The following is a 20,905-nucleotide window of genomic DNA, read 5'->3' as shown; positions in this document are numbered from 1 at the left end:
CTGCTGGTCCCCCGTCTCCCCCTGCTGGTCCCCCGTCTCCCTGCGGTTCCCCCGTCTCTTCTCTGGTCCCCTGTCTCCCTTTGCTGGTCCCCCCTCTGCTGGTCCCCGTCTCCCTCTGCTGGTCCCCCGTCTCCCCCTGCTGGTCCCCCGTCTCCCTGCTGGTCCCCAGTCTCCCTCTGCTGGTCCCCCGTCTCCCCCTTCTGGTCCCCCCGCCTCCCCTTGCTGGTCCCCGTCTCCCTCTGCTGGTCCTCCATCTGGTCCCCCGTCTCCCTCTGCTGGTCCCCCGTCTCCCCCTGCTGGTCCCCCGTCTCCCTCTGCTGGTCCTCCGTCTCCCTACTGGTCCCCCGTCTCCCTACTGATCCACTCTTCTGATCCTTTATCCTTCTGGTCTCCAGGTCTCTGTGATCTGTGTCCTAGTTTGGAGAAACAGCTGCTGGTCTTCCCGGGTCACAAGTGCGGCAGCCTGCAGCTGGTGGTAAGTCCTGAACTAACAGAGACCAGCTCGCTTCAGACCATGTACCAGTGGTCTAGATCACAAACACCCACCACCCTGTCAAACTCTGCAGGACTTGTCCAACACCAAACCCGGGACCTCGTCGGCCCCCTTCACCATCAACGCCCACCAGAGCGAGATCGCCTGCGTGGCCCTCAACCAGCCCGGCAGCGTGGCGGCGTCGGCGTCCCGCAAGGGGACCCTGATCCGCCTGTTCGACACCACGACCCGGGACAAGCTGGTGGAGCTGCGAAGGGGGACGGACCCCGCCACCCTCTACTGGTACCACACAGGGGCCGATGGGGGCTCTGCAGGGTTCACATGGGTCTGGGGGTCCTGGAGCATCGGGGGATTTTAAATAGTATTTTACAGACAGGGAAAGTCGGGGGTTCACTAGCGAGACACCCATCAGCTGGTTTAACCCAAAATAAACTGATTAACAAAATACTTTATATTCAAATGTCCAGATTTGGACCCAAATCAAAACCACCATGAAAACCAGATTCTTTGGTGGTTCAGTTCTTCCTCGCAGAGTTTCATTCTGCAGTAAAATCAAAGATAGTTGGTCAATTTCAATTATTTCAGGGAGGAAAACACACCAGACCTCCAGAACCAGACCTCCAGACGGAGACCTCCAGAACCAGACCTCTAGGATAAGACCTCCAGAACCAGACCTCCAGACCCAGACCTCCAGACCCAGACCTCTAGACCCAGACCTCCAGAAGCAGACCTCCAGACCCAGACTTTGAGGGCCAGACCTCCAGACCCAGACCCAGACCTCCAGAAACCATGTCAGGGTCTGAACTGTGTTCTTCTTGTTTCAGCATCAACTTCAGCCACGACTCGTCCTTCCTGTGTGCCTCCAGTGATAAAGGCACCGTCCACATCTTCGCCCTCAAAGACACCAAACTGAACCGCCGCTCTGCGTGAGTCGTTCCCTTACCCATTCCCTCACCACGTTCCCTCACCACGTTCCCTCACAACCTTCCCTCACAACCTTCCCTCACCACGTTCCCTCACCACGACAACTAAAAAACCCAATAATAAATGAATCAATAAGGAAATACGCGAAAAAATCAAATCCGATTGCAAATTAATTTGATTAGACTAGATACGATTATTTTAATATTTTTTCAAAACATCCTTGAATAACTTTTTCTGAGGGAACAAATATTTAAAAAAGAATAAAATGTGTTCCCTAGTAAAAAGTGATTTCAGGATGTTTTGGCGTCATTTTAAGAGTTCATTCCGATGACTATCAGGATAAAACCTTGAATCACATTTATTTTGGCGGGACAACGTGTTCTATGGTCAGTTTGTTACCAATGTTATGAAGCATGTAAGCTCTACCATCAGGTCGTTATCTAAACGTTTGTTTCCAGGCTGGCGCGTGTCGGGAAGGTGGGGCCTGTGATTGGTCAGTACGTGGACAGCCAGTGGTCCCTCGCCAGCTTCACCGTGCCGGCCGAGTGCGCCTGCATCTGCGCCTTCGGGAAGAACACGTCCAAGAACGTCAACTCCGTCATCGGTGATTATATTATACACGCATCATGGGAACCAATCAGAGCACAGCACGCCGACCAATCAGACTGTCTGTTTCCTCCTGCAGCAATCTGCGTGGACGGAACCTTCCACAAGTACGTGTTCACGCCGGACGGGAACTGCAACCGCGAGGCCTTCGACGTCTATCTGGACATCTGTGATGACGACGACTTCTGAGGCGCCGCCGCATCACCACACCATCACCACACTATTACATCACCACGCCAACACATCACCACACAACTCGTTCTGAATCTCAGCTGGGTGTTTTTTGTTTTTTGGAAACCAGCTGTCGGAAGAGTGAGACGTTTTGTTCTCGGGATCGTTAAGTGCTTCTGGTTGATCGGCTGGTTTTAATTATGACACTAATTCACTCTGTCTGAAAACTTTATTTGGTCATACTTCATTATGAAGCTTCCTCCTTTCTCTGATCTGGTTCTATTGTTGTAATGTTTCTTTCTTTGTCCACTAGTGAGCTTTAGAGGAAGGCTAGCTGTTTCCACCCGCTACCACTCTTTGTGCTAAGCTATGCTAAGCAGCTGTTGCTTCATATGTAATTGGACGAATATGAGATAGAAAGGCAATTTTTCCCCAAATATCCAAATTTAGCTTTGAATCTGGCGCCATCTAGTGGTGACGTTACAGGTGAGTATAGTGGTGATTTCAGGTCAGAATGGAGGTAAGCTTCTTACTGGCCATTCAGCGTCACCATGGAAACCAACAGATAGACCAAGAACCTTTTGACCCCAGGAGGCAGAATCCAGAGTTCACCTCGGAGGAAACGAACATTTCTGAGACGTCAGGAAAGTAATTCTGATCCAATTACGCAGCTGATTGCTTCATTAAATGAACCCTGATGTAATTAGCTCCACTTTCATTACGTTTAATATATTGCAGGACCTCAGATGTTATGATGATGTCATTTTCTCAGAACTTAAAAAAAAAAATCTAATTAAAATAAAGAAGAAAACAAAATCGCATTGAGTCCCATTTCTTCCTTTTCATTATAGATCTGAAGATTCTGTTAAAGTTTAGACATAAATCTGATCTTCAGTGTGTTGTTGTTACTCACCCGTCTGCATGCTGTCAACCAGCTGATCCAGGTTCAGCCCCTCAGTCCCAGTAGAACCAGTGCGCTCGGCCTCTCTCTCACACCCAGCATGCACCTGTTGTGTTGTTGGTTTTGCAGAACTGCGTAGAAAGGTGTTCCATTTTAAGAGTTTCATGCAGATAACCAAGGACACACACATGCTGGGTTCAACCCCACGACTACTACGGAACAAGACCCGTCACGTGGTGAAATCGGCTTGCAGCTGGGTCCTCTTAAAACTGAATTACTGAGCCTTTCCGCCGTCTCCAGCTGTTGTTTGATCATGTGACCTGTCGTGTGCTCATGTGACGGTTTTCCGTGTTCAGAGACGTCTCATCGATCCGACTGTAAACTATGCTGATTCATTAATAAGTCTAACGTTTGGGAGTCCTGATTGTGATACCTGAATGCACCAGCTGGGGGCGGCGCTGTCTCACTGACCCGCTCACTGAACATGTTCACCACATTCACATCACTCTTTGGGTTTTCTCCTTGAAAACGACGATGCGAGGAACCTGTTGCCATGGCAACGGAAATAGAAGAGCGATGAAACACGAGTTCAAATCCAGAGCAGCCAGGCAGGCAGATAGACTGGTAAGGTACACGCCCCCCCCAAACCTCAGGATCTGGGCCCCCGACCCCCCAAACATCCAGATCTGGGCCCCAGCCCCCAAACCTCCAGATCTGGGCCCCCGGCCCCCCAAACCTCCAGATCTGGGCCCCAGCCCCCAAACCCTTCAGATCTGGGCTCCGGCCCCCCAAACCTTCAGATCTGGGCCCCCAAACCTCAGGATCTGGGCCCCAAACCTCCAGATCTGGGCCCCAGCCCCCCCAAACCTCCAGATCTGGGACCCGGCCCCCCAAACCTCAGGATCTGGGCTCCGGCCTCCTGTTTGCAGACCTGATTGGGCTGCAGCTCCGGTTTACGTCTGCGGTTCTTTCTGTCCACAGACGTAAACAGGAACAGGAACAGAGCGGAGACCAGCAGCTGACCTGAGACCAGCAGGATCACGTTGTTGTATCAGCTCATCCATTCAGCATCATCTGTTTACACCACACTAACAAGGCCAGGGGTGGAGCCCTGATTGGTGGTTTGGATTTTATCGAGAGACACAGAGGGGAACTGGTCCAGCAGAGTTCCTTATCTGGAGCTGCATCACATCCTGAACAAGACAGACCAGATTCTCCAAGCTGGATCCTTCCATGAAGGACTCTGGTCTCTACAGGTTCTCTTGTCCCTATAGGTACTCTGGTCTCTACGGGTACTCTGGTCTCTACAGGTTCTCTGGTCCCTGCAGGTACTCTGGTCTCTACAAGTTCTCTGATCCCTACAGGTCCTCTGGACTGTACCTGATCAGGTTCTCTGGTTACTACAGGTTATCTGGTCCCTACAGGTACTCTGGTCTCTACAGGTACTCAGATATACCTCCCAAGAGTTGGTGGAGACCAAAAAACAGAGCTAGAAGAGAGAATTCTGGATCTGGATCTGAAACAGCTGGATGTGAAAATAAATCCAATGAATAAAAAAGTTCACGGTTCTGAAGTCCAGTTTAAAAACTGGAACCCTTATGGCGTTCTCAAGTCTGGAATTATTGTTCTCATCAGCTGATGTCATCGTGCAGCCTGGAGACCGTGTCATGGTTTTGGGTTGTGTGGTGGTCCGGCTGGTTTAAACCCTCCTGACCGCTGCAGAGCCCCGCCCCCCCCCAGCCCAGACTCCCTGTGAGAGGAAACTGGTGGGTGGACCTCTGAACCCGACAGGCCAAAAGAACATTGTTGCTTCACTCCAGGGTCTGGTCAGGCTAGACCGGGTTCGGAGGAGGAGAGTAAAACCAGGATTGTGGGCTGAAGTGTTTACGTTGAAGTGGTCCAGTCTCTGCACACCTGATGGGCCTGATTAAAGTCTGGTCTCTAGCTCAGAGGCTGTTTGTTCTGTGGCTTTAGAGGGTTTTTATACAGGAAGTCCCAAACCAGCGAAATGCACAACCGGGAAAATGGTCCTACTTCTCTCTGCTGGCCACCAGGGGGCGACTCCTCTCTGGTTGTATAGAAGTCTATGAGAAAATGGTCCTACTTCTCTCTGCTGACCACCAGGGGGCGACTCCTCTCTGGTTGTATAGAAGTCTATGAGAAAATGGTCCTACTTCTCTCTGCTGACCACCAGGGGGCGACTCCTCTCTGGTTGTATAGAAGTCCTGGTCCATGTGGTCCTGGTCCATGTAGCAGGACTACAGTGAGTGGGTGCTGATGTCTGAACACTAATTGGCCTAAAACGCAGACGGCTGGTTAAATCTGGTGAAGGTGTTGTCATGACAACAGCCCACTCAGATATGAGCCCATAAACTTTTCCACTGACATCACTGAACTATGATTCTGTTTGTCTTATTAATACGACCAGCTGCTGTTATTAAAGACATAAATAAATATAAATATGTATGACTCACCACACTAAAGTTATTATTATCATTATTAATATTATTTTATTATTAGACTCCACAACTATCATGAGTTCATCCCCTCGGGAGCATGAATGTACCACGTACGTTGGACCAGGTCTTAGTGGACCAGGTCTTAGTGGTCCAGGACTGAGTGGACCAGGTCTTAGTGGACCATCTTAGTGGTCCAGGTCTTAGTGGTCCAGGTCTTAGTGGATCAGGTCTTAGTGGTCCAGGTCTTCATTTAACACCAGCAGCCCGACACTCAACACGTTGTTGTGATGTCGTTGTTGGGTCCGCCACCAGCAGACGCTCTCCCAGCATGCACTCTGCTCGGCCGCCAACAACCGCCTTCAAGAGAAATATTAACTTTTAATAACAGATGGAACTTTATTTTGTAGTGCGGGTGTTTTGTTTTACAGCTGTGGTTTTTATGTGGGTGGGTGTGTCTGGGCGTGGGTGTGTGTGTGTGTGTGTGTGTGTGTGTGTGTGTGTGGGCTGTGGCTTTCTAAACTCAATGAGGGAACATTTTCTTCAGGCCAAATAAAGCTGCCCATGTAAACTCCACATTCCTGAGCTTGCGGTGTGTCTCTCTCCCTCTCTCTCTCTCTCTCTCTCTCTCTCTCTCTCTGTCTCTCTCTTTCTCTCTCTCTCTCTCTCTCCCTCCCCCTCTTTCTCTCTCTCCCTCTCTCTCTCTAATGTTCATTTACATATTATACCTACTTATTAATAATACGTATATACTTGTGATGTCACAGTGATGTCACAGTCTATGGTCTGGAACCAGTTAGCTAACTGTATAAAGTTAGCATTGATGCCTCACGTATTTAAACAGTCTGAAGCTGGGAGTACTTGTGTACTTTTACTTCCAATAAGTACAACATGTGTACTGCTGGCTGGCAGCGTCACACACAAATATCTCGATGGAGTCTCTGGATGGAAACCTCCAACCGGCTCCACAACAATCTCCCACACACACAGACACTCACACACACACACACACACACACACACACACACACACACACACACCCACACACACACGCACACGCACACACACGTTTACAGCCCAATTACAGATGTGCAGTTAGAGACCACACACAGCGCTATCATATGATTGTCTGTAACTAAGTCCCGTCCCAGCAAGCCTGATCCAGCAGCCCTGATCCAGCAGGCCTGATCCAGCAGCCCTGATCCAGCAGCCCTGAACCAGTAGTCCTGATCCAGCAGGCCTGATCCAGCAGCCCTGATCCAGCAGCTTTGAACCAGTAGTCCTGATCCAGCAGCCCTGATCCAGCATCCCTAATCCAGCAGCCCTGATCCAGCAGCCCTGAACCAGCAGTCCTGATCCAGCAGCCCTGATCCAGCAGCTTTGAACCAGTAGTCCTGATCCAGCAGCCCTGATCCAGCATCCCTAATCCAGCAGCCCTGATCCAGCAGCCCTGAACCAGCAGTCCTTAACTAGGACTCTGTCATTAGACAGCTTCAACATCTCCATTAAATTACAGACTCGTTGAACCTCAGAAACCCTTCAGGATTCCTGTTCAGCTGCACAGAGATACAGGGACAAGGGGGCGGCTGTGGACCAGGGGGGCGTCTGGGGACCAGGGGGGCGCCTGTGGACCAGGGCTGACAAGTCCAAAAACAAACGGAATCCAGTCTGGATCAATAATTCAGGCCAACCGACTGATACTGATGTCTTAAGATCCATGCTGCTAATCCTTATTTGGATCCACATCAGAGTCCACAAAGTGGTCTCCGGTCTTCCGGCTCCCCACACAAAAACAATGAGACTAGAACCAAACATTTAAACCACATTGAGACCCCCTCCTCGGCCCGATGGAGCTGATGAGAAGTCACCGGGTTCATCCATCTGAGGCGGTGGCACCAGAACCAGAACCACCAGAGTCCTCAAAGCCACATTCTGAAGACCAGGAAATAAAGGAGACCAGAAACCAAAACCAGACAACATGTTGCATCAGTTTTAGTGGCTCTGTTTTCCTCCGGGTACCTCCGACTGGTTTTCTTTGGCTTTGCCCGGGTTTTCTGACTAGTGGACTCGTTTCAGGGACCTGCTGGTCTGACTAGTGGACTTGTTTCAGGGACCTGATGGTCTGACTGGTGGACTTGTTTCAGGGACCTGATGGTCTGACTGGTGGACTTGTTTCAGGGACCTGATGTCTGACTGGTGGACTTGTTTCAGGGACCTGCTGGTCTTCCTGGTGGACTTGTTTCAGGGACCTGCTGGTCTTCCTGGTGGACTCGGACCTGATGAGAGGAGCACCTGTGTGTTTGCTGCTGGACTCGGAGACGCGGTGAGTAGGAATGTGATTTTTATTTGGCCCCGGCACATCCTGGCTCTGGTCTGACCAGAGTCTGGGGTTTGGCTCCGGCTCCGGCTCCGGGTCTGGGTGGGTCCAGACTGGTTTGACTGTGTGGTTTAACAGGGTCAGTGGTTAGATCTAGATCTGGGCCGGGGCTCAGTGAGTACAAAGTACAACATCTGTGTACTTTACTGCAACATTCAGATTTAACTTCAAGTACTTTAATGTACTTGTACTTTTCCTTTCATTTTCACTGTGTTGTTGGTACTTTTACTGCAGTAAAAAGGATCTGAATACTTCTGGTAATGAAATGTGTGTTGTACTTTCCGTCCGGTTTATTTTGAATGAGACCCAGTTTAGATGCTGCAATCACACACACACACACACACACACACACACACACACACACACACACACACATATATATATATAGATCTACTGTATATGGACAAACAAAGAACAAAAGGGTGAAAAGCGTCTATAACTGAACTTCATGTCGAGTTTCTCGCTGAGAGAAACAGGAAGTGAGTTCATCCTTCACAATAAAGCTCCTGTTTACTCAGACACGAGATAATGAGCCGGAAAGATGCAGCGCTTCCTCTTTCCAGCTCCGTCAGCCAACATGTCATGTATGTCACATATGACATATTCCTTACAGAATCACAGTTTCCTGTTTTAGTTCATGCTTTTACTTTGAAATGCTGCTGTCATTGAAGAGAAGACATGAGTGTCACTCACCTTCGCTGTGAGTCGCGTTCAGGTCAGAGTCCTGGAGGTTTGTAACGGTGCAGCAGAAACACCATAAAGATATGAAGACAACATCCTGTTCAGAAACAACAACACGGCCACTCTTCATGAACCACATAATCACACATCATCAATCAATCAATCAAATACAGCAGGAACTCACCTCATGGACGATGCTGCATCACATATCTAATAGAGTATATTTATATAAATTCATAGAAGCAACGATACATCCATCCATCTTCTACCGCTTATCCTGTATTTAGGGTCACGGGGGGCTGGAGCCGATCCCAGCTATCATTGGGCGAAGGCAGGGTACACCCCGGACAGGTCGCCAGTCTATCACAGGGAGACATGTAGAGACAGACAACCATTCACAGGCAAATTTAGAGTCACCAATTAACCTATCCCCATCTTGCATGTCTTTGGACTGTGTGTTCCAGAGAACCCGGAGAGAACCCACACTTACACGGGGAGAACATGCAAAGTCCACACAGAAGGAACCCGGGCTGACCCGGGAATCGAACCCAGGACCCTCTCGCTGTGAGGCAACAGTGCTACCCACTACACCACCGTGCAGCCCAGCAACAATACAAACGATACATGTCATCATAACAAACCTTTAAACAGCATCAAGTGAACCATAAGCATAGCATAGCCAGCATGTTAGTGATTAGCATTAGCATTAGTGGTTAGCATAAGCTAATGTAGTTCCATGTTAAAGTAACGTAGACCAAGAGTCTGACCAAAGTTTATAAAGTTTGTAAAGTTAATGGTTTCATTCGTAAAGTGTGTAAAGTTATTGTTTCAACTTGTAAAGTTATTAAAGTTATTGTTTTAACTTGTAAAGTTTGTAAAGTTATCGGTTTAACTTGTAAAGTTTGTAAAGTTAAGGTTTAATTGTAAAGTTTGTAAAGTTATCGGTTTAACTTGTGCAGTTTGTAAAGTTATTGGTTTAACTTGTAAAGTTTGTAAAGTTAACGTTTAACTTGTAAAGTTTGTAAAGTTAACTGTTTAACTTGTACATTTTGAAAAGTTAACGGTTTAACTTGTAAAGTTTGTAAAGTTAACGGTTTAACCTGTAAAGTTTGTAGTTTTAGCTGCAGTTACTCTTCATCGCCACTGGGGTTTCTGGGAAATCCAGAGAATGCCTCCCCAAACATCGTGTGTTTGGCCCTCTCGGGTTTGTGGGAGTCTCAGACGTTCGCAGTATTTGTACATTTACTGGAGATGATGTCGTAGCGAGCGAGGTCACAGAGCGCTCTGTCCTCCAGCCTCCGCTCGCCAGAACACTCGGCCATTGTTCCTCCGAGCACGCCGATGAATCCACAATGGAGTCCATCTGTGTGAGTGTGTGTGTGTGTGTGAGAGTGTGTGTGTGTGTGTGTGTGTGTGTGTGTGCTGGTGATGTAACCAGCGTTTGTCCAAACAGCTGATTTTGATAATCAGGAAAGTGATACTTTCATTGTTTTGACTTTCATGATTCACTTAGTTTCTGAATCGTCATGACGATCAACACTTGATGACGTCACTGCTTATTTTAGTGTCCGATTGTGTTCTTCATTATTAGAACGTTTAGTATTAGAATTTTTATCATTGCAACGTTTATTAGTAAATTATTAGAACATTAATAATTAGCACGTTTACTATTAGAGGAGGAGGGGGGAAAGGAGGGGGAGGAGGAGAAGAAGGGGAAGAGGAGGAGGAGGAGGAGGAGGAGGAGGAGGGGGAAAGGAGGGGGGAGGAGGAGAAGAAGGGGAAGAGGAGGAGGAGGAGGAGGAGAAGGAGGGGGGGGGCTCCGTGCAGGCTGCTCCCCTCTGAATACGGACTGAAGGAGTCTGGCTGTAACGGACTCGTTGGTGTAACGGACTTGCTGGTGTAACGGACTCGTTGGTGTAACGGACTCGCTGGTGTAACGGACTCGCTGGTGTAACGGACTCGTTGGTGCCGCAGCAGGGAACTCCCCCGGAAGGCGGTTCTCCTTCTTCTTCTTCTTCTCCTCCGGACCGAGACTCGACTCCAGACCAGGAACCAGACGAGTTTTCCCCCCGTTTCCTCTCCGGGAGCTTCGGAGACAAACACGGATCCGTTACCGGGGACCTGAACCCGGTTTAGCACGGAGACCTCGAGAGACCCGCTCCGAGTCCACGTCCTCGGATCCAATAGCGACTCTCAGGTGAAGTTCGCGTTCTTTGTTTCTGGGATTCCTGGTCTGGTCCCGACTCTGTCCCAGGACCCTGGTGGGTCCGGGTCCGGGTCCACTTTACTGCAGGAACTTGGGTCTCTGTCTTTGGGTCACTTTTCAATCTGTTGTAAAGTAATACTTCATTTTACTAGTACAAGTACTGCATTATACTAGTTCAAGTACTGAATTATACAAGTAGGCTACTGCATACACTAGTACAACCATTATACTAGTACAAGTACTGAATGATACAAGTACATGTACTGCATTATACTAGTATAAGAACTGCATCATATTAGTACTGTATTGAAGCTGTTGTTTTGGCAAAAGTACAGCAGTATACTTCTTAAGAAGTAAAAGTACTGCATTCAAAATCTTACCTGTAAGTATTATTAGCTAAATATACTTGCAGTACCAGAAGAAAAAGTATATGCCGGTAGTTTATTATTACTGCTGAGTGGTTTCATCTTTGAAAGTAGTAAAAGCAGCTGCACATTTCCTAACGCAGTACTCAGTACTCAGTACTCAGTACTAGTACTAGTAGAAGTCCTGCATTCTAAAAGTACAACATGTATTTCTCTAGTTTTCGCATCTCCATGACGACGGCGAACCTGCAGCTTCTTCGAGTCTCTCGTGACGACCTTCTCGATTCTCCCGATAACAAAGATTCACCGTCGGCTTGTTGGGATTTCCACGGTAACGATCCGATAATGTGGCTTCTTCAGGACGACACAGACCAGCACTTATCCAAGAGACCGATATTTGAACCCGATATTCATCTGCAGTAAAAAAGAAAAAGAAAGAAAAGTGTTTCCCACAATGCCTTTGGGGAAGCGGCTCACATGAAAACTGGTCCAGATGTGTTAACGAGTTTCATCGAACCGGTTTAACCCGGATCCAGAACGTCTTTGTTTGGGAAAACGTTTCTAACGGTTCAAGTTTGATCAAGGAGTCTGCAGATAATATATTATATTTACATGCTGCTGCTGTTGTTGTTGTTGTTGTTGTTGTTGTTGTTGTTGTTGTTGTTGTTCACATCGTCACGGCAGCAAATGGTGTTTGTTGTCTTTTATCAAAAATCCTCTGGCAGTGCGTTCAAGGACACTCAGATTGTTTCAGGAGCAGAGCTGAAACTAATGATTAGTTTCATTATTGATTTCTGTGCAGATTAATCACCAAAACAATCAGCTGATCTCAAACACTGATGATGCAGCTGGATGTGATTAGTTTGTAAAAGTCCATCATCTACATTTTCATTCTTTGTTATTATAGAGAACCGATCCCCCTGGAACTGTTCTCAGAGGTCATGTGACCGCTACACTGGAATGTGGTGGTTGTTGTTAGTTGCCACGGTGACGACACAAGTCAGTGGGGAAGTAAAGTGATGTCAGAGGTCAGCTCTGGAGACGGATGCTAGTGAGCTTGTAAGCTAGGTAAGCTAGTTATGTAGTTAGTTAGTTAGATAGTTACCTTGTTAGATAGTTACGTAGTTAGTTAGTTACATAGTTATTAACATAATTAGTTAGTTACATAGTTAGTTAGTTAGTTAAGTAGTTAGTTAGATAGGTAGCTAGTTACGTAGTTAGTTAGATAGGTAGCTAGTTACATAGTTAGTTAGATAGTTAGATAGGTAGTTAGATAGGTAGTTAGTTAAGTAGTTAGTTACTTAGTTAGTTAGATAGTTACCTTGTTAGATAGTTATGTAGTTAGTTAGATAGGTAGCTAGTTACATAGATAGTTAGTTAGGTCGGTAGCTAGTTACATAGTTAGTTACATAGTTAGTTAGATAGGTAGTTAGTTAGATAGGTAGTTAGTTAGTAACGTAGTTAGATAGGTAGTCAGTTAGAAAGGCAGTTAGTTAGCTAGTTAGCTGTGGCCCAGAGGTCGAGTGAGTCATCATCCAATCAGAAGACAACTGCCTCAAAGGTTGAACTATTATAATTAGACTCGGTATAATAGAAGATTAATACCATACAACATCACCACACGATATACAGCGATGTGCTGCTGCATTACCCCCCCCCCCCCCCCCTTCATCAATGATTCATTTTGGTGGAATGAATGGGAACTGGTCTGTGGTCAAGACGGTGGACTAACTGGATCTGGTCCCTCTTGCCTGCAGGGCGTCTCGGCCTGGACGCCGCCAGGATCTGATGCGTGAGGACACCATGTCTTCCTCCCGCTGCCTCCGGCTGCTGCTGTCCTGCATCCTGCTGGTCCTGCTGGTCTGGTTTCCTCAGACAGAGTCCAGACCGGCAACCGAGGACACCGACGCAGGTAAGGAAACACTAACTGATCCATACGGAGGTTTCTTTGAGTGAGACCTGGTCCACATGGTGTTAAACAACTAGACCGCAGAAGACTGCCGGTCTACCTGACTGCCGGTCTACCTGACTGCCGGTCTACTTGACTGCCTGTCTACCTGACCGCCCGTCTACCTGACCGCCCGTCTACCTGACTGCAGGTCTACCTGACTGCCCGTCTACCTGACTGCCCGTCTACCTGACCGCCCGTCTACCTGACCACCCGTCTACCTAACTGCCAGTCTACCTGATACGCTTGTTTTCCTCCAAGAGAAACACATCAGATACAGTCTCTGCCCCCCCCCCCCCCCCCCCCCCCCGGTGGTGGAGGCCCCTCCCAGTCTGACCAGCAGCTCTTTTTCTGGAGTGTTTGATGTGTTTAACAGAAGCTGTGTTTTCGGCCACATCAGAGGTTTGTGACGGAGCTTCGCCGTTCCTCCTCCTCGTGTTCACCTTCACCAGGATTTTCTTTAAAAGGACAGCTGGGATGGGTTTTATTGCATATTTATATTTTTAAAAGGGTCAGATGGGTATACATTCTGGCTTTAATGTGGAACAGTTTAAATATCTGAAAGGAAAACACTAAAGCGTCAGGAAAAGTGTTGTAACATGTTCTTGTTTATTAATAATGTGTTAATTAATAAACATCATATCTTAAAGGTCCTTTAATGAGACTTGTATTTTGTGAAACAGCGCCCCCACCAGCACATCAGCAGCAGTTCAGGCTGACTGCTTTGTGTTTTTAGTTGTTTAGAGACTTAAAGTATTTGGAGGGTTCAAAGGAAATATGAAGAACCTCTAACAGGAAGCACAGAGGGGGGGGTCTCTGAAGTCTGGGAAGTGGTCTGTGGCGACTGCTCCTGTCAGAGGTCAGAGGTCGATCTACTAACTGCTCTCATTGTCTGCACACAAACCAACACCGGTGGCTTTTAACCTTTGTTGCAGGCGACGCAGTGAAATCCTCCGAGGATGAAGATGACGACGAGTCGTCCTCCGAGGAGAACAAGCTGTCCAACGAGCTGTCAACGAGCAACGAGAAGCTCCAGAGTAAGAACACAACTCTTCTCCTCCTCCTCCTCCTCTTCACCTCGCTGTGTTTGTGTGTTGGGAACTGATCGAACGTGCCTGATGGCGATGCCCCCCCTCCCCCGTCAGCGTTGGCGCCGCAGTGGGTGGCGCCGGAGAAGATGGACAAGCGGCTCCACGTGGCCCCCGCCAGCAGGACGGTGAAGTTCCGATGCCAAGCGAAAGGAAGTCCGGTTCCCTCGCTGCGCTGGTACAAGAACGGGAAGGTGTTCAGGAAGGACCAGAGGATTGGGGGCTTCAAGGTGGGTTCTGGGAAAACGAGTCCAAACAACCGCCTAAGGGGGTTTGATGTCATGTCTTTGATGTCCTCCATCTTTCAGATCCGATACCACATGTGGACCCTGATCATGGAGTCGGTGGTTCCGTCTGATAAAGGGAACTACACCTGCGTGGTGGAGAATGAACACGGCAGCCTCAAACACACCTACCTGCTGGACGTGGTCGGTGAGTCAGACCTCCACCACACACCTGTGTTTACGCATAGAGCGGCCAAGTCCCACCCCTTCCTGTGGACCACCACCCATTAGCTCCTCCTAGTTTCCATTAGCTCCTCCTAGCTTCCATTATCTCCTCTTACCTTCCATTATCTCTCCTTGGCTTCCATTAGCTTCCATTAGCTCCTCCTAGCGTCCATTAGCTCCTCTTAGCTTCCATTAGCTCCTCCTAGCTTCCATTAGCTCCTCCTAGCTTCCATTATCTCCTCTTACCTTCCATTATCTCCTCTTACCTTCCATTATCTCTCCTTGGCTTCCATTAGCTCCCATTAGCTCCTCTTAGCTTCCATTAGCTCCTCTTAGCTCCCATTAGCTCCTCCTAGCTTCCATTAGCTCCTCCTAGCTTCCATTAGCTCCTCTTAGCTTCCATTAGCTCCTCCTAGCTTCCATTAGCTCCTCTTAGCTTCCATTATCTCTCCTTGGCTTCCATTAGCTCCCATTAGCTCCTCTTAGCTCCCATTAGCTCCTCCTAGCTTCCATTAGCTCCTCTTAGCTTCCATTATCTCTCCTTGGCTTCCATTAGCTCCCATTAGCTCCTCTTAGCTCCCATTAGCTCTTCTTAGCTTCCATTACCTCCTCCTAGCTTCCATTACCTCCTTTTAGCTCCCATTAGCTCCTCCTAGCTTCCATTAGCTCCTCTTAGCTTCCATTAGCTCCTCCTAGCTTCCATTAGCTCCTCTTAGCTTCCATTAGCTCCTCCTAGCTTCTATTATCTCCTCTTACCTTCCATTATCTCTCCTTGGCTTCCATTAGCTCCTCTTAGCTCCCATTAGCTCCTCCAAGCTTCCATTAGCTCCTCTTAGCTCCCATTAGTTCCTCTTAACTTCCATTAGCTCCTCCTAGCTTCCATTAGCTCCTCTTAGCTCCATTAGCTTCCATAATCCGATGGTTGATGTGACGACGTGTCTAACACCAAAACTCTTCAACCAGGCAGCTGCTGATGAAATCATAATTTATGACACATTCAATTATTAAAGCAGTGGAATTAGCAAGCTAGTGGCAGGTCAGCTACCTAGTTAGCTAACCAGCTACCTAGCTTTAGAACCATGTGGTGCTTGAGGAGCCGAATGTGTTGCTGGTTGACCTCTGGTTGACCTCTGACCCTCTGTGATGCTCGGTGGCAGAGCGTTCTCCCCACAGGCCGATCCTGCAGGCCGGCCTGCCGGCCAACCAGACGGCGGTGACTGGCGGCGACGTGGAGTTTGTGTGCCGGGTGTTCAGCGACCCGCAGCCTCACATCCAGTGGCTCAAACACATCACGGTGAACGGCAGCCGGGAGGCACCGGACGGACACCCGTACGTCCTGGTCCTCAAGGTCCGCGTGAGTTCACCTGCAAATTGGGGTCCTCGTTGGCTGAACCGTCACCGGAGAGTTTTACATGCTGCCAAATGTTCAACAATATACAAGAATCATACAAGCTTAGCTTCCATTAGCTTAGCTCCCATTATCTCCCCTTTATTAAAATCCAGAAAGAATTTATGTGACTCTTTAAAAAAAAAGTCAAGTTTTTTCTTGTAAATTTTAAATTACAATTGTAAATTTTTCTCGTAGATTAACTTTATTATGTCAAAGAATTATTCAAGTTTTGAGTTTATAAATACTAATCCGCCACTGGAAGTAGTCCCCAACATGTTTGCATTGTGTTTCCATAGGAACCAATGGGCTTGCAGCTGCGGGACACAGACAGGAAGTCGTTGATATAACCCACCTGTCTGTCTTCCTTCCAGACTGCAGGTCTGAACACCACCGATAAGGAAATGGAGGTTTTGACTCTGAGGAACGTGACAGCGGGCGATGCGGGCGAGTACACCTGCCTGGCAGGAAACTCCATCGGCGTCTCGCATCACTCCGCCTGGCTCACTGTGGTCGACGGTGCGTCCTGATCCTCACCGCTGACTTCCTCCGGCAGAGACGCCACCCATCTGACCCTTTGTGCTCTCTGGTCCCAGACCCGCCCCCCGCCCCGCTGCCCTCCCAGACCTACCTGGAGATCTTCATCTACTGCCTCGGCTTCTCCGTCATCGTCGTCCTCGCCGCCATGGCGGTCATCTGCCGTCTCTGCTGCGCCCCAAAGAAGAGCGACTTCAGCAGCCAGTTGGCCGTCCAGAAACTCGCCAAGAGCATCCCTCTGAGGAGACAGGTAACGCCGCTCGATTGGCTGGTTCCACTTCCTGTTACTGCAAATACAAACCACCACAGATCTCAGGTTAAATCACTGTTTTTCTCTATGGAGTCTGGTGGCTTTGATGAGATCACAGAGAACAGCTCCAGTTACCATCAGAAAGGTCCGACAGTGGGATAAAGAGGAGGAAATCATCTAAATACAACGTACACAGAGTCTGATACTGATTCTTTTAGGCATCGACTGACCACAGGAAGTTAAATGACTAACGACCAGAGCTCTTCCTCCCTCTGCAGGTCTCCGTCGAGTCCTCGTCCTCCCTCCAGTCGGGGATGTGTTTGATGCGTCAGTCTCGGCTGTCCAGCGCGACCACCGCCGTCCTGATGGGGGTCTCGGAGTATGAACTCCCCTACGATCCCGTCTGGGAGCTTCCTCGTGACAGGTAGGACCGCCTGCAGGTTCCACTTGCTTGTCCACCTGCTCAACCTGTTGTTGAACTCCTGGTCCTCTGAATGGAGTTCTGCTGATCCAGAACCAGCTCAGAGCGGTTCCTGTCCTGCTACCGCTACTAATAAATCGAGGAATCTTATGCAACACTTAGTGACAGTGTGGGCTCCATGGTCACAGAGGGGGGCGGGTCTTAGCTAAGGGTCCATAGAGAAGTATAATACGTTTTAAAGAAGCTTTGTCATTGTCTCGTGCCACGGTGTTATTAAAACACTGATGTGTCGTCCTCAGGCTGACGCTAGGGAAGCCGCTGGGCGAAGGATGTTTCGGTCAGGTGGTCCTGGCCGAGGCCATCGGGGTCGACAGGAACAAACCGACGCGCCTCACCAAGGTGGCCGTGAAGATGCTGAAAGGTGAGCCAAGCATTCTGAACTAAATTAAAATGTTGCTTTTGCATCGGGTGTGAGCGCGGCGTCACCTATTTGACCTTTGACCTCCTGTTGCCACGTGAAGCCGACGCCACAGAGAAGGACCTGTCCGACCTGATCTCAGAGATGGAGATGATGAAGATGATCGGCAAACACAAGAACATCATCAACCTGCTGGGAGCGTGCACGCAGGACGGTGAGTGTGTGGGCCGCGTGGCAGCGCCCCCCGGTGGCAGCGTGCTGATGTTGACGGTGACCTCCCCCTCCTGCAGGCCAGCTGTACGTGGTGGTGGAGTACGCCTCGCAGGGGAACCTGAGGGAGTACCTCCGCACCCGCCGGCCGGTCGGGACAGAGTACTGGAGCGGGTCGACGCGGGCGTCCCTGGGCAGTCTGGAAGTCCGGGAGCTGGTCTCTGCTGCATACCAGGTCTCCAGAGGGATGGCCTATCTCGCCTCTAAGAAGGTCAGTGGTCTCCAGATCAGGTCCAGATATTAAGGTTAAATGTGGGCGTGGTTCCAATGCTTATGTGAGGTTGCGGCGTCTCTCAGTGTATCCACAGAGACCTGGCGGCGAGGAACGTGTTGGTTACCGAGGACAACGTGATGAAGATCGCCGACTTCGGTCTCGCTAGAGACGTCCACCACATCGACTACTACAAGAAGACCACCAACGTAAGCCACCGCCCACCGGCCCAACACCAGCTGATTTGTTGTGATGTTGTTGTGTCATTGTGACATTGTCGTAACATTGTTGTGACGTTGTTGTGACATTGTAATGTTGTAACGTTGTGACATTGTAATGTTGTAACGTTGTGACGTTCTTGTAACGTTGGTGTGACATTGTAATGGTGTGACGTTGCTGTTACGTTGTGATGCTCCTGCAGGGTCGTCTTCCGGTGAAGTGGATGGCGCCGGAAGCTTTGTTCGACCGCATCTACACACACCAGAGTGACGTGTGAGTTAACGTCTGGACGTTCACATCCAGATAGATTTAGTTTGAATTCTCTTTGTCTGATTGTTGTTATAATTGTTTTTATTGTAATTTTGTGTATTGTGTCAGTAATGTAGTATAAATATATTAATACCCCCCCATGCTGCTGCAGGTGGTCCTTTGGAGTCCTGCTGTGGGAGATCTTCACCCTGGGGGGGTCTCCGTACCCCGGGGTCCCTGTGGAGGAGCTCTTCAAGCTGCTGAAAGAGGGCCACCGCATGGAGAGACCCTCGGCATGCACCCAGGAGCTGTGAGTCCACCACAGACCAGATGCCGGTGTTTTCGAGGACCTGATGATGCTGAGCTGGTTTGTGTGTCTGCAGGTACCTGATGATGAGAGACTGCTGGAATGCCGTCCCTTCCCGCCGGCCCACGTTCACGCAGCTGGTCGAGGACTTGGACCGCACGCTGTCCCTTATGGCCAACCAGGTACCGTGGTCTTCATGTAGACTTCCTCTCACTGAGACACAAACAGCAACATCCGCAGATTTGGGTTGTTTGTAACGTGTGGTACATATGTGGTAACTAATGGTGCTTTCAAGGAAACAGTCAACAAACACTGAGACCACCAGAGGTTCTCTTCAGCCAGAGTCGAGTTTACTTCTGATGTTTCAAACAAGACCAGATGACGGTTAGGATCTGATCCTGGATCATTCTGGGCTCTCTCTCTCTCTCTCTCTCTCTCTCTCTCTCTCTCTCTCCCTCCCTCTCTCTCCACACCAGACTCCAATGGAAAAAAGCAGTCATTTAACCGTGTTGTAAAACTTAATTCAAACTCCACAGAAACAAATAAAAGTCTTTCCACTGTTTCAACAAACACCAACTCCGGTTTTGTCGAATTCAACTCGTATTGAAACGTGAAGCCGGAGGAAGATCAGACATCAGGGTTTAAAAGTCCTCTCCCCTGCAGGAGTACCTGGACCTGGCCCTTCCTCTGGTCCAGTATTCGCTGGTCTCGGCTCAGCCCTGTAACTCCACATAGGCGTGCGGGGACCTTCTTCCCTTCCTGGATCACCTTCGGACTGCTTCCTGTGCTGCCGGCGGCGGCGCTCCCTCTGACACCTCGCCGTCGTCCATCAGCAGCGGCCTGATGGGAAGAACAGCTGGACTGGACTGGACTGGACTGGACTGGACTGGACTGGACTGAGCTGGACTCACACCTCATTCATCCAGACTGAGGCGAGGTTGTGAGAGCTTTTCCGCTTTGGTTATGTTAATAATAATAATAATAATAATAATAACGTGTGAATATTGTAAATAATAGTTTTGTTATATGGAAGACCAAAGTGGATCTGAGAGAAATACAAAAGGGAAACGTAAATAAATAAAATAAACAATAAAGGGAGAAACCGATGAATGAATCAAATAAATCTATACGTTATTAAATGTAACCTGGAAACAACTTATTACTCATTTATTAATGTTTTCATTCTGCTTTTGTGATCATTCGTTTATTTTGCTCTTGAAGTTTTTCTCCGAAGTAAAGAGAACGCTTTTTATAAAATAAAGGTTCTGACGGGATTAAAGTCCGTTCTTTTTTACTGGTTGAAATTTTGTTCTGATTTATTGGACAAAGTGTGTTGATCTGTGACGATGTGGCCTTTAAGGTCCAGGTCAGAGGTCATCAACGTGCTGCTTCTTTCCTGTTTGCAACCACAATCAGGTCCGATTCCCCGGTTCTGGTAGGTGGAGTCCTGCACCAGAGTCCTGCCCAAACTGAGAGCAGCAGTAGAATGAACCAGTCGTTCATTAACAGGTTTCACGGCTGACCGGTTCCACGTCGGTCCACTTGGATTAACCGAAACCTGGGACAGGAAGTGGGGGAGAGACCGTCACCATGGCGACAGCAGCTTGCCATTCAGAGCAAGGACTAAAGTCCAAAAAAGGAAAGTGGTGACCATTTTAAATTCTCCTCGCTGAAACAAAACCAGACTGTTACCACGGTGATTCGATTTTAACAGTCGTTCTGTTTTGGAGGACGCAGGAAGATGATGGTCTCCGAATGGAGGCGTGGGTTCGGATCCCACTTCTGACACCATGTAATATATTGACGAAGCGTCCACGACTTCAGGTTAACTGGACTTTATTTAAAGTTTCAGCCGAGCAACAACATACAGACCGGTGTATCTATAACGATAGAATCCCCTTAGGCTTTGCGACACTGCCGTTAAATGCCGTCTGCTACGGGTGCCTGTGAGGCACAACAACCACCATAATA

At 48.7% G+C, this 20,905-nt stretch overlaps 2 protein-coding genes across 3 annotated transcripts in view; both read left to right on the top strand.

Moving 5' to 3' along the window:
• The window catches only part of wdr45 (WD repeat domain 45), a gene marked incomplete at its 5' end in the record, with an annotated part of 5,144 nt that extends 2,129 nt beyond the window's left edge, over nucleotides 1–3,015 (top strand). Inside the window, 5 exons of the mRNA XM_084034585.1 lie at nucleotides 396–475; nucleotides 567–775; nucleotides 1,318–1,419; nucleotides 1,876–2,021; nucleotides 2,103–3,015. Coding sequence (XP_083890711.1) covers nucleotides 396–475; nucleotides 567–775; nucleotides 1,318–1,419; nucleotides 1,876–2,021; nucleotides 2,103–2,212 — 647 coding nt within the window. The 3' untranslated portion in view covers nucleotides 2,213–3,015. The remainder of the gene's footprint in view (nucleotides 1–395; nucleotides 476–566; nucleotides 776–1,317; nucleotides 1,420–1,875; nucleotides 2,022–2,102) is intronic.
• Nucleotides 3,016–10,438: 7,423 nt separating this feature from the next.
• Nucleotides 10,439–20,213, top strand: fgfr1b (fibroblast growth factor receptor 1b). 2 transcript variants are annotated; one of them, XM_084035640.1, is made up of 17 exons: nucleotides 10,439–10,806; nucleotides 12,938–13,092; nucleotides 14,064–14,165; nucleotides 14,274–14,446; nucleotides 14,525–14,648; nucleotides 15,823–16,013; nucleotides 16,427–16,571; nucleotides 16,649–16,839; nucleotides 17,118–17,263; nucleotides 17,560–17,681; nucleotides 17,782–17,892; nucleotides 17,969–18,159; nucleotides 18,246–18,368; nucleotides 18,581–18,651; nucleotides 18,800–18,937; nucleotides 19,011–19,116; nucleotides 19,598–20,213. In XM_084035640.1, exons 2-17 carry the CDS (start codon nucleotides 12,969–12,971, stop codon nucleotides 19,667–19,669), a joined length of 2,130 nt encoding a protein of 709 aa, XP_083891766.1. In that variant the 5' UTR covers nucleotides 10,439–10,806; nucleotides 12,938–12,968; the 3' UTR covers nucleotides 19,670–20,213. The 2 variants fall into 2 exon arrangements, with proteins under 2 accessions (XP_083891766.1, XP_083891765.1); XM_084035639.1 differs by having other exon boundaries at nucleotides 15,823–16,019.
• Nucleotides 20,214–20,905: the final 692 nt, after the last annotated feature.

The sequence above is a fragment of the Eutrigla gurnardus genome (genome assembly GCF_963514095.1).
Source record: "Eutrigla gurnardus genome assembly, chromosome: 19".
Classification (NCBI taxonomy): domain Eukaryota; kingdom Metazoa; phylum Chordata; class Actinopteri; order Perciformes; family Triglidae; genus Eutrigla; species Eutrigla gurnardus.
This window is presented reverse-complemented; position numbering and strand designations above follow the sequence as displayed.